This window comes from Ranitomeya imitator, chromosome 3 (genome assembly GCF_032444005.1).
Source record: "Ranitomeya imitator isolate aRanImi1 chromosome 3, aRanImi1.pri, whole genome shotgun sequence".
NCBI classification, from domain to species: Eukaryota; Metazoa; Chordata; class Amphibia; order Anura; family Dendrobatidae; genus Ranitomeya; species Ranitomeya imitator.
This window is the reverse complement of record NC_091284.1, coordinates 456,026,018-456,039,633: the sequence shown is the minus strand read 5'-3', so window position 1 is coordinate 456,039,633 and position 13,616 is coordinate 456,026,018. Positions and strand designations below refer to the sequence as shown.

General features: G+C 38.9%; 1 protein-coding gene across 1 annotated transcript in view; it reads right to left on the bottom strand.

The window, feature by feature from the left end:
* CALN1 (calneuron 1) overlaps nucleotides 1–13,616 on the bottom strand; it is an 858,037-nt gene that overhangs the window by 26,034 nt on the left and 818,387 nt on the right. Inside the window, exon 5 of the mRNA XM_069757422.1 lies at nucleotides 11,131–11,287. Coding sequence (XP_069613523.1) covers nucleotides 11,131–11,287 — 157 coding nt within the window. The remainder of the gene's footprint in view (nucleotides 1–11,130; nucleotides 11,288–13,616) is intronic.

The following is a 13,616-nucleotide window of genomic DNA, read 5'->3' as shown; positions in this document are numbered from 1 at the left end:
GTAAGCTTGTGCTCCTGTGAGGCTAACAGGGCGCAGTGCTTTCCTCTCGCGGTTGCTCTGTGAGGTAACAGAGCTAGTCTATAACGCCAAACAGTGCCGCCATTCACTAGCAGCAGGTTCCTCCTGCACGGTGGACCCCGGGCTACGAACACACCATTCATAATAAACATCTATTTTACTCGGTGCGTTCCGCTAGCCCTAACATATATCATGTTGGAGTACATACAATCCTTTGGTTGCTTTATTTTATATTTTGTTGAGGAGGTACAGCAAGTAATTCAATGTTGTTGTTTTTTGCTTTTTTTCAAAATGTCATTATTTCTGAAATGGGAAAAGTGGAAGATTTTAAGTCATTCTATGGGCTATGAGCTTAATCATGAGAAAACTTGTACTATATTTATATGGTGCATATAGGAAATTTATAATGCATATAGCAAATGTACTGCTTTCCTATAAAACCCAGCTATTAGCTCCTCAGCTGCCATAGTCCAATTATTGCATCATGGGGGGTGCATGGATGCTGGAACAATGGCACCATGCAATTGATCAATTTAAATACTGTCATCACAGACAACATCAACATTTAAATGGTTAACAGCACCAATTGGCTATAGCTCCCTTTGCAGCTTTTAGCAACAAGAACCCACTCAATAGCGCCCACACCTGACATGGGGGACATAACAGTAGATTCAAATCTGGTAAAGAACTAATAATATTTAATCAACTTACTATTAAACTATTTAAAATATAAATGCATTTCTTGGTGCAAATAAAAATTGCCTTGTGAATATTATGATTTATAATATAATATTTATCAATGATTGTAAAGACCCATTTATAACACTCATTGCTCTTTTAGCTCATCCTTGCTGAAATGCTAATTGGTTATTTAAAAAAGCAGAAAAAGCGTGATGCTCAATAGAGCAATTTATATTGTGCATTGGCATTTCTAAAGTTCAATATTAGAGTTAAAGATTAAACATGGATAAAACTTAAGTTTAAATAAAAGCGTTGAGGGTATCACTTTGCAGAGAATCTTAACATTTCCTTTTGAGAGTATAGAAATAACTAAAATTGACTATGATTAAAAATGAGTAAAAAGATTCAAATTCCAGAATTTTGTGGAAAGTAAATGGGAGTCTGTAGTTTAAGAACAGGTGGTTTGGCAGTTATCTTAAATTTGAGTGCTATATTATATACTACTGACGTTTTCTACACTTGCAAAAATATTGCTCAAAATTGTTAATACACCAGTAGTTTGGCAGAAAAAAAAATATATTTCAATGAGCAAAAGAATAAAAAATGGCAAATGACTAGACAAGAGCATCACAGAGGATAGAGTCTTAGGCCTATATTCATCAAATCAATTAAAATGCTTTGAAAAGTTGTTACATTTTTGGATACATCATAGGTCGTGTAGCGGCATTTGATGCAGGCTCCGGCGCTGAGCCCGCATCTTTTCAGGCACATGGCTGCTGATTTGATCAGCTGTCATGTGCCCCTAACAGTCGTGGGTGGAATCACGATATGCTGTTGTTAATCTCTGACAGCAGCATTTAACTCACACTTACCAGAAGCTCGTCACAAACTGGCGCCCTTGTCACATGATTGCGGGGCGCCAACAGGTTGGCATGACCAACAGGGGTCTGCAGAAGACTCCCATGCTTGTCAATGCATATCTCCTATGAACACCGGCACTTGACTGTCATTTATAGGAGATGATCATTTTTGCTACATATGGCAGGGATGAAGCCCTGCTATGTGTCGAACAAGCGATTGAATGATTGCAGCTTCAAATCTCCTAAGAAGACTATTGAAGTAAGTAAAACATTTTTTTAAAATATTAAGAAAATATAAAAGTTAAAATCACCCCCCTTTTGCCCCACTCCAAATAAAACAATAAAAAATACACATATTTGGTATCTCTATGTTCAGAAATGTCAGATGTATCAAAATATCAACTAAATTAGTCCGATTGGGAAACGGCTTACTGAGAACTGTGAATTTTGTTTTCAACACTTAAATGAATTTTTCCTACTTTCCATTACACTAAATAGTAAAACCAATTCAAAAATACAACTTGTCCCACAAAAATCAAGCCCTCACATGGCCATAGTGACAAAAAAAGTAATGGCGCTGGGAAGAAGTTGAGCCAGAAACGAAAGTGAGAAAGGGAAAATCACAAGTTTGTAAAGGGATTAAGAGGCATTAAGAGGCAGGTCTTGATGAATCTAGGCCTTAGTCTCTGTTTTGTGTATAAACCGTTAACTGCAGAATTTATTGTAATACAATACAATATATATTAATTCAACCTACAAAGGACATATGGATGAAATCCAATTCTATTTAGTTATTTTTGTTGAGTTTGTATAAAGGTTAGTTTGAACTTCTAAAATATTTCCTCTCTGTCATAAATTGATTTTTCCATGATCTACTGTATCTACTATCACTTCCAGTTTGAAATTGCAGGATGTGTCTCATCCGTCCAAATAAAAATTATACTGCTCTACTTACAGTGAGGCTTCCATCACTACACTATCGGACATGTTATTTAACGCCTTTATTACATCTTTAAAAAAAAATTTTAAAAGCATTTTAACCCCAGACCTTTGCAAGAATGAAATAATCAATCAACTCAGGAAAATCCTTGGTAGAATAAACACATGGCTAAAAAATGAACATGCACAGAATATAGATAGCGTTTTACATAGTACATGAACTTCACATTAAAATACTCATGCATTTCATTGATTGTATTTTAATGTGCCGCACATATCATTGAAATTGTCACTAAAGTCGAATGTATTATCGTATTTTCTGGTGTATAAGATGACTGGGTGCATAAGACGACCCCCAACTTTTCCATATAAAATATGGAGTTTGGGATATACCCGACGTATAAGACGGGGTCATCTTATACGCCCAGTCATCTCATACGGCATGTGCGGTGCGAATGGTTCCCAGGGTCTGGAGGAGAGGAGACTCTCCTTCAGGCCCTGGGATCCATATTCATGTAAAAAAAAGAATAAAAAAAAAAATATGGGATATGCTAACTCTCCCACAGCACCCGGCTCTCAGCGATGCAAGCGGCAGCCTCCATTCCTAAGGATACATTGAGCGAAGGACCTTCGATGACGTTGCGGTTGCGTGACCGGTCGCGTGACTGTGACGTCATCGAAGGTCCCTCGCTCAATGCATCCTTAGGGACGGAGGCCGCCGCTTGCACCGATGAGAGCCGCGGGCCATTAGGGGGTAAGTATATCCCATATTTTTATTTTTATTCTTTTTTTTACATGAATATGGATCCCAGGGCCTGAAGGAGAGTCTCCTCTCCTCCAGATCCTGGGAACCATACAGGACCGATCCCTGCACACGCCGTACCCGGCGTATAAAACGACCCCCGACTTTTTAGATGATTTTCAGGGGTTAAAAAGTCATCTTATGCACCATAAAATATGGTATTTTTGTAAAATCTTTAAATAATTGAATGGTGCAAAAATATTTTTCTTAGTATATTGATTAAGATAAAGATAAATAATCTTAAAAGCCGGTTAAAAACGATGAAGTGGACTATTCTAAAGCTTAATTCATGTTTTATTTAATTATAATTATAGACACTAAAGGTCTTAGAGGTCTTACCTTAGTAAAAAAATATATTCACGATATCCTAAAAATTGTCAATTAATAAAGTGAAATAGTATTAGCAGCTGCAACATATCTGCCTTCTATATGAAGATTATTACTACCTTTAGACTAAAGTTGTTTTAGAAAAATAATATTTTGAATATAAAATATATTACTTTACCCTTAAACTGTAACTACTGTTATGTATACATTCTAATGTACTTACTAATAAGTCAACTCATGTCATGTTTTTTGGGAACTGTGCTTAGTACTCCGTAAGGGCTCATTCAGACATACCTAATGTATAATATGGCCACAAGTCATGGCCTGACCACTGGCCTAATAACTCAAACTTATGACATCATAGATATAAGTTAAAAAATATAGGTCCTACAGTCAGTGTGGCAGTAATACACATACTAAAGTGCAGTCACATAAGCTCTAACCATAAAAATGTATAGTGGTGAATCATTAGAAGCATTAAAATGTTTGTCCAGGTCTAACATATTGATATCCATAGGATATGTCAACAGTACTTCGTTGGCAGAGCATTCAAGAGAATTATAATTAAACTGCAGAACTCAACAGCAGCCACTAAATAATGTATGAAACAGATGTATTACTCTTAGTACAGTGTTTACATCAGACTGCTACCAAAGCAGATGTTAGCTGATTAATGGGTGTACCTGGTGCCAATCTCATATTGATGAGCTATCCTATATGTTGGTTTATGTCAATATGCTTGAACATTTGCAGTTTTAAAATTTTTCCAATAAATCAAAATACACGCAGTAATTGAAAGCTGTATAACATAAATGTTATGCAGTATGCACACTTATACAAACATTCTGTATGTGGGTAGACAGGACTCCTAAAGTTAAGATTTATGGGTCTAACAGGCTGTGACAGTGAAAAACTGGTATAATGTACAGCAGTATATGAGTACTGCTGTATATGAGAACAATGATCAAAGTGAAAAGTATTCATGTCCCATAGAGGGACAGAGTAAAAAAAAAGTTCTAAAGATGTAAAAAAAAAAACACAAAAAATGAAAAAAAGTCTAAATATTTTTCATCAATAAAATAACCATTTTTTTTGCAAAAAAAAACCCATTCTTATAATTGGCATCATTGTGTTATATAGTGGACAATGTAAAAAACAACCAATCTAAAAATATTTTTTTTTCCTTAAAAACAAGTCCTCATACAGTTGTATTGGCAAAAATGTCAAAAAGTTATAGCTCACAGAATATGGCAATGGAAAAATAAATTAATATAAATCTGCTACTATTGTACTGCCCCACAGAATAAGTCTGTCTAATCATTTTTACAGCACAGTGAAGGGTGTACGAAATTTAAAACCAATAACTGAAATGAGACTTTAGTTCATTCTGCATCTAAAAAATATGAATAAACAGCAATGAAAAAATGTTATGGACTAGAGATGAAAAAGCACTAAAATGCTTGGATGCTCATTTTTCAAACTGAGCAATTCCTAATGCTTGGATACTCGCTTCAAATAAAGAGTATAATGGGAGTCAATGGACTACCAAGTTGAGCACATGTGCCAAGTATGGCACATGTGGATTAAATCCGCGCTGCTGCGACAAATAATGGATCCAGACATAATTGTAAGGTGTTCGGGTGGTTTATTCAACGCGTTTGAATCTTTGTGTGGAAACTTCCTGAAGAAGAAGCCATGATCTTCGAAACGCGTTGAATAAACCACCCGTACACCTTACAATTATATCTGGATCCATTATTTGTCGCAGCAGCGCGAATTTAATCCACATTTCATCTATTATAACGGTTCTTCTGAGAGGTCGCATCGCCGACCTGTGGATCTGCAGCAGCTGACAAACTACATGCCTGTACTGTGTACCACCAGGTGAGCAGTTCTCTCACAATTGATTAGAAGAAATCCTGGGGATAAGACCCTATTTGCGCTTTTTTGTCTCCTATTTTTCTATACTAAGCATGGCACATGTGTGAGCTTCCCAAGCTTCTCAGCTGTCACCAGGTTACGCTCACACAGGACCGCTCCTGGTTGGAGGTTCAGTGGCAATAAACACAGATCTGTCTGGACTGTGGTTCCTTTAAGTAATCTGCTGTGGTGTGTGGTTTGTCTTCTAGAGAAATTAGCTTCAGCAGAACCTGTTTCTGGTTTGTTGAGGTAGTGGTGCAGAGCTTCCAGGTTCTGGCTGATGTGGACGACGTGCTCTGAGATACCATATTGTAGATGGAGGATGAGGAGAAGCAGGAGGGGCTGCAGAAACTGGTATAGGAGGTGAAGGAAACCCTGATATAAGTAATCCTTGGTGTCGGTAGAACATGTACCGTGCCAGGCCTCCACAATGTTCACACAGTGTGCAGTCAGGGAAATGTATCGTTCATGGTCACAAGCGCTTGTCTACAGCTGTTAAGTGGCCAATCTCAGGAACCACCTTGGTAAGAGCACGAGTGATGTTCCTGGACACATGCTGGTAAAGACGGGATACCACAACTGGAGAAATAGTTGAGGCTGGAGATTGAGTAATGATGCACCAAATTTCTGTAGGTGAGCCATACCAAAGTTTATTTCAGATAGTCAAAATTTCTCACAAACCAAGATCTAGAGTATACATGACAATATTCTATTTCTACACAGGTAGAAGGACGATTTTTTTTTCTTTTACAAAGAGACAACATTTATACAAAACAAGTTCTACAGTATATATGACAATGCTCAATTTTTGAACAACCAAATTTCTACACCTGGAGGAGACCACTTTTTTTTTTTATTTCAAACCAACGAAATTTCACATGAACCAAGTCATCACTAGCCAACAATCCAAAACAACTCTTCAAAACCTTCCACTCCCTCCTGAGTCCTAAAGTGCAGGTTCCAGTCTCCAACCTCAGCGCTCACAATCTAGCCAATTATTTCATACAAAAATCAACTGCATTTGTGATGACATTTTTGCAGAATCCCCTCAGAACCTTGATCCCCTTCCCGTACCTCAAGCTCACTTTACATCTTGAGCCTGTCACTGAAGAATTGACCAGGCTTCTTGCTTTTTCTCCCCTACAATCTGCATCAGTGACCCTATTCAGTCACATCTCCTCCAGTCTCTCTCCCCAGCTGTCACTAGCTACCTAACTAAAATATTTAACCTCTCTCATTCTTCTGGTATCTTTCCCTCTAAAATCAAACATGCCATCATAGCGCTTTACTTAAAAAAAGGATCCCTTGAATAGAACTGTGCTGCTAACTACAGATCTGTCTCTAATCTTCATTTTTCTTTAAACTCCGGAACTCTTGGTCCACTCTCCTCTGATACACTATTCCTCAGATCACTCTCTTCTTGACCGTTTACAATCTGGTTTCCACTCTTTCCACTCTACTGAAATTGCCCTTACTAAAGTTTGTAATGACCAAATAACAGCAAAATCCATTGCCCACTACTCCATGCTGTTTCTCCTGGCACTCTCTGTCACATTTGACACTGAGGATGACTATTCTCCACTCTATCAGTCTCAAGGACATTGTTCTCTGCTGAATCTCCTCATAACTTTCTGACCACTCCTTAACTGTATCTTTTGCTGGCTCCTGTCTTTTTGACCTTACTATCAGGATTCATCAAAGCTCAGTTTTATGCCCCCTCCTTTTCTTTCCAAACACAACCGCTATTTTACAAACCATTGGCAAATTAGTGTCTAGTATTATCTTTATGCTGATAACACCCAATTATACACCTCTCCTCCTGACATCACCCTCACCTTAATACAAAATACTAGGGATTGTCTGTACTCTGTCTCTAACACCATGTCCTCCTTCTATATGAAACTGAATCTCTCCAAAACTGAACTTCTCCTGTTTCCTCCCTCTACTTGCAATTACCTTGTGTGGTTAAACCATTATTCCCAGGTGGCACTTTGGCTGTGTTTGGGTCATATTTGACACGGAACTTTCCTTTATACTTTCCTTTATTCCCTATATCCAATCACTCACTAGCTCATCTTACATACATCCTAAAAACATCTCCAAAATTCGACATTTTCTCACCTTTGAAACTATAAAATCACTTACTGTCGCTCTTATTCATCTTTGTTTTGACTATTGCAACTCTTTACTGATTGGTCTCGCTCTAACCAAACTTTCTCCAATCAATCCCTTTTAATTGCGGCAGCCATGGGTGTATTTCTATCCAGTCGCTTCACCAATGCCTCCACATTGTTACAGTCATTCTGTTGCAATACAATACAAACTCATCTCTCTCACCCACAAAGCTGTCCACATTTCTGCACAACCCTATATTTTATCCCTCATTTCTGTCTATCAGCTTACCGATTCTCTTCATTCTGCAACTGATCTAAGACTAGCATCTTCCATAATCTGAACCTCGCAATTCCATCTCCAAGGCTTTTTTTCATGCTGCACCAATGTTCTGGAATGCACTACCCTAAACAATCTGACTAATATCTAGACCCCATGTTTTTAAGTGTCTTTAAAAACACATCTCTTTAAACAGGCCAATCACCTCAACTTACTAGCCTAACTCTCCCTTGTTCCCTCCTTCTAAATGTTAGCCATAATCTCCTCCCTCCTATTCATCTGACTTCACATTCTCCACACACCCAATAGCACACATTAACTGCACCTATCAGATTTTGGATGATGATCAGATCATGCAGCTTTATATGAAAAGCTTAACTTAGGATATTGATGGCTGTACCGCAAATGACAAACATATTCTACCTGCTGTGTCCCCGTATTTCCTTATTGATTGCAAGATTGTGAGCAGGGCCCTCACTCCTCCTGTAACTTTTGAACTATGTGTTAGCTTGTATTTTTTTATTGCCTGTACATGTCTCGCTTAATTTTAAAATGCTGCGGAATATATTGGCACTATATAAATAAAATGACTTATTATACAGTAGTCAAATTACTGCAGCTGTGCAGTTGCCTGTTTTTTATTAGTTAAATTCACTATCTATGGTTTATAAGAAAGTTTATATAAGTGCAAATTTACATTATTTGTGATTAATGTACACAAAAACCACTGAACAAAGATGTGCCTTCAATCTATATTTTGGGGCAGGTCCGACTGAACAGAGCATCAGATCTCCTTCCAAAGTCAGCTTACCATATTTTTCGGATTATAAGACGCACTTTTTTCCCCAAATTTCGGGGGAAAATGGGGGTGCGTCTCATAATGCGAATGTACCTTACCGGTACCATTGCTGCACGCCACAGGCTGGGATAAATGGGTGTCCGGCAGTGCTACAGGTGTCCGGCACTGCTAACCAGTGCTCTGCGGGTGTCTCTGGTGCCCAGCGGCACTGTGGGGGAGTCCAGTGGTGCTACTGCGGGTGTCCAGCGCTGCTGTCTCTGATGCTGTGGGTGCACAGCCAGCGCTGCCCCATGCTGCTGCGGCAGTCTCTGGTGCTGCCAGGGCCCACCCCGGCAGTCCCATGGTTTCCTGTGTGGTGGACTACAGTAAAATAGCCGCTGGGTGGGGTGGCACATGAGCAAATGGAGATCTCGGCACTGAGATCTCGAGAGATGATATTTCAGTGCTGAAATCTCATCTCTCAAGATCTTTGTGCCGAGATCTCCATCTGCACATGCGCCGCTCCCCCATTGGCCATTTTTTGCCACCACACAGGAAATCATGGGACAGCTGGGGCTCTGGCCTTTCACAAAATGTTGGAAGACCCCCAGCAGCAGCGGAGACTGCCGCAGCAGGAACAGGCAGCACCGGCGAGCACCCACAGCATCGGAAACACCAGCAGAGCACCGGGAAGCAGCACCAGACACCAACAGCTGGATGGCTGGACACTCCCCCGCAGCGCCTCTGGGCACCAGAGACACCCGCAGAGCACTGGGCAGCAGCACCAGGCACCAGCAGCACTGCCAGACACCCCTTCATCCCAGCTTGTGGCCTGCAGCATCATCCCACTCTTGCCTCCTCCAGCAATGACCCTGGAACCCCGCTTCACCGCAGCCACCACCCCCAGTAAGCAATAAGACGCATGGATTATAAGAAGCACCACCATTTTATAAAAAAAAATTCTATTTTTCTCCTCAAAATTTGGGGTGCGTCTTATAATCCGGAGCATCTTATAAAGCAAAAAATATCGTAGTTACAGATAGATGATGAATTCCTGAGGCTGGATAAAATTCAGGGTTCCAGAAGGACACCATTTATATTGATGTATTCATCTTATCTCTAACGGGAAATTTTAATTTAGGTATTCAGCAGCTTAGCAGTTGCAAAATTCAATATGTCCAATTCCTACATCCTTTATCTTTTATACAGTCTACAACTTCACATATGGGTCCGATCTAAAATTGGCATCATTCCAATTCTTACATTGAATTTAATCATAACTTTTTCAGATAGAATGGCGATATATGTTTGACCTCTTTTTTTCTAATTGCTTGTATACAACAAAATGATGTAATCACATATTGTATAATATAAAACTGAAAAGTAATGTTAAATACAGTTTAATTCCATTAAGTGTGAGAACTTATTATATAGGCAATCCATTCATTTTTGGAATGGCCAAATATGGTACTGTGGATTAATCTTGAGTGGTTCCAAAAATGTTAAACTCTTCTTTTTTTACTTTAGATGTTGCTGTGAAATAAAAAAAATATTCAGGAAATTTTTCATTCCATAAGGACATCTTATACTAATTTATTTTACTAAAAGGCTAAATTGCTGAATAATTGGTTGATTTTAGATTAAATTCTAGCCTCTGCTTTCTGACCACAATGCCTGGGTCTATTGAACTTGACTTCAGTTACCAATAATTAATACGAGGTGGTCATACACATTAGACTGAGGTTGGTCAAACCTGCCCATTTCAATGGGATCAAGGATCCATCTAATGGGAATAAAATCGAGTAAGCTGAATTTTAACAAATCTAAGCCTTTGTTTTCAAATTACTGTAGATAAGCCAATGCCAGAAAAATCTGACAACTTGGCCTTTTTTTAACAAGGATGAAGAATTAGTTAACTTAATTATTCCCCTCTTTAAAAACTCTGGTTTTGACTTGTTGGCACCTACCACCTAACAGCATCTTGGGCAGAAACCCCTCCAGCATCTAGTTTTGCCACTGCGTTAATCAGTAGTTTGATTTCACTAATGTCAGGGTTATACACAAAGAATAACGGTTTATTGAATGGATCATATAGATGACGACAAAGTGTGCATAGCTAAATGCATATATAGGTCAGATGTCCTAGTAATGCATTTCAAAATTTAGATAATCAACAGAGATAAAGGGTTCACTTATTTTTATATAATGCAGCATGTCTGCTGCAAACAGCCATATGTACCATACACAAGACATCCTTTATACCCTGTCTTATCAATAGTTCACAAAATCAATAGTTGAATGATTTGCAATGACATTTGTCATTTGTAATGAAAATTAGAATTTATAATCTGATTTGTACTGTTGCTGGAATATTTTATTGTATACAATTTTACTAGTCAAATATCAATTCTTACCTCCTTCAAACTCTGTTTGACAGTTCCCAGAATTTTCGTTTAAACTTTCCTCTTCATTTATTATTATGTTTTCAATGTCCTTCATTGTTAAATGATCCCGAAATGCGTGGTAAAGAATGTGCTTTAATTCCTCCAGTGTTATTCTTTGCATGTCAAACTGCAGAAAAATAGTTAAGCATATATGTTAGTTGATAAATGACATGTGTCCTTAGGCTGCGTTCACACGGAGCTTTCGTCAGTAATTTAGGCAGATTTAACAGACAAAAATCACAACATTCAATACTCTCCATCAAAATGACAGAAGCAAGCATGCAACCAAAAGGACCCAATTATGTCATTGTAACGAGTTGAATTTGCATTATCTTGCCAGAAGAGAAGACACAACTATAGTGCAGACATATCCTAATAATGACCTGTACATTTTTTGTGGTGTTTGAGATGATTTATCAACTACCACCTAGAGATAGATATTCTCATAACTCCTTAACCAGCAGACCATTGGTTGTGAATATTGGACATGTAGGTTTTCTGCCTGAAGGCTTGTAGGTTGCTGAAATTTATGATACAATAAAGGCATTTCTTCTGGATTTAGAATAGAGGTGTTTTTTACCCTCCCTGCTGAATCTCAGTACAACATGCTTACTAGTTCGATGTCCTTTTAAAAATATGTCCTCTCCTTTTTGTAAACAGTTCTACTTTTTTGAATATTTTTCAAATCTCATTGTTTTAGAGAGAACTTCAAATTTTAAGAAAATAAACTTTTAGTGAATACCAAATACTGAATTGCTAATTAAACAGGTTGTCCACTATCCTATCCCTCTGCTGTAACATCCATCACTCCTACAAATTACTATACTCCATTCTGACTATATTTCCCATCATTCCTTGAACTAAGGCTTCTTTCACACTAGCGTCGGGCCCGGCCCGTCGCAGTGCGTCGGGCCGAGGTTACTGACGCTAGCGTTGCCTCTGCCGCACAATGGGTGCAGCGGATGCTGCTTTTCAGCGCATCCGCTGCCCCATTGTGAGGTGCGGGGAGGTGGGGGAGGAGTTCCGGCCGCGCATGCGCGGTCAGAAAAGACGGTCCGTTGGCTGCAAAAAATGTTACATGGAACGTTTTTTGCGGCCAACGGTCGGCCGAAACACGGCGCAACCGTCGCGCGACGGTTGCGACGTGTGGCAATCCGTCGCAATGCGTCGCGTAATGTTAGTCAATGGAGAAAAAACGCATCCTGCAAACACTTTTGCAGGATGCGTTTTTTCTGCAAAACGACGCATTATGACGGATTGCAGTTAACGCTAGTGTGAAAGTAGCCTAAGATGTAATTTAGCAGCGTGCACACCCCCTATAATTCTACCTAAACACCTCCCACCTCTCTTCCAGCATCACACAGCATCAGCATCATGGTTCTGTATAGAACACTGGTAGAGGAAACAGAAGTAATGCATGAGGCACCAGTCCTGCCAATAAAGATTATCACCTACTGACACTCATTGACTGATGGATGGATTGATAGATATATTATCGATTGATAAATAATATAGATAGAATACATACTCTGCTTTATACATACAGATATAACTGGGGCTGGGTCTGTAGGTAGAGGTGTGTCTACAACATCAACAGCAGGAACAGCGAAGTGGAGCTACACCCACCCAAATTGCAAGCCATGTCTACTATTACTTTCCAGAGCCTAGAACTGAGGGAGATTTTGACGAGATATCTTGGAGGCAGGAGATTCTCAACAAGTGTTCAAATGACCAGAACAGCAGATCAGGAAATAGAAGGATTTGGAAAAGGAAGTGCTTACCTATGGCAGTTAGTTTGCATGAAAGGGACATGTAAAGTAGTGGCCAACCCCTTTGACATGAAAGTCCAGGTTTGACATGAAAGTCTGCAGTCACTCACTGTGATTGTGAGACCTCACTCAATTCATTTGTATTGAGTGAGGCTGCGCACATCTATTCAGAATGTGGCCAAGAGTATGCATATCACATACTTACAGTCTGACTGCCAGCACTCAACAAATCCTGACAGCGCATATTGTGCGCGAAGTGAGAATTCACAAGTAACAAAAGTAACTGCAGACTTTCATGTTAAGCCAGGACAACACCTTTAATAAATGAAAATACAATTTCTTGAATTTAAAAAGTGACAAATATGCAATATTTCAATTAAATTAATTCATTTAACCAATTTATATTTAACCCCTAAAAGAGACTCTCTTTTTAAAATTTTAAACTTACTCTCATATCTAAAATTCTGGTACCTATGATTTTTATCTTGACAGCATGAAGCTTTTCAAGATCTCCAATGAATGTCCAATAATAATGCCAAGGCATATTAGCTTTATTATCAAAGCAATATAAAGCCAGCTACATATTTCCACTACTTTAATTGCTGCAGGGAAACTTTAGCATCAAACAAATGACCACCTGCATGCAATGGATGCACCAGGTCCACCAGAGTCTAACAAAGTGACACA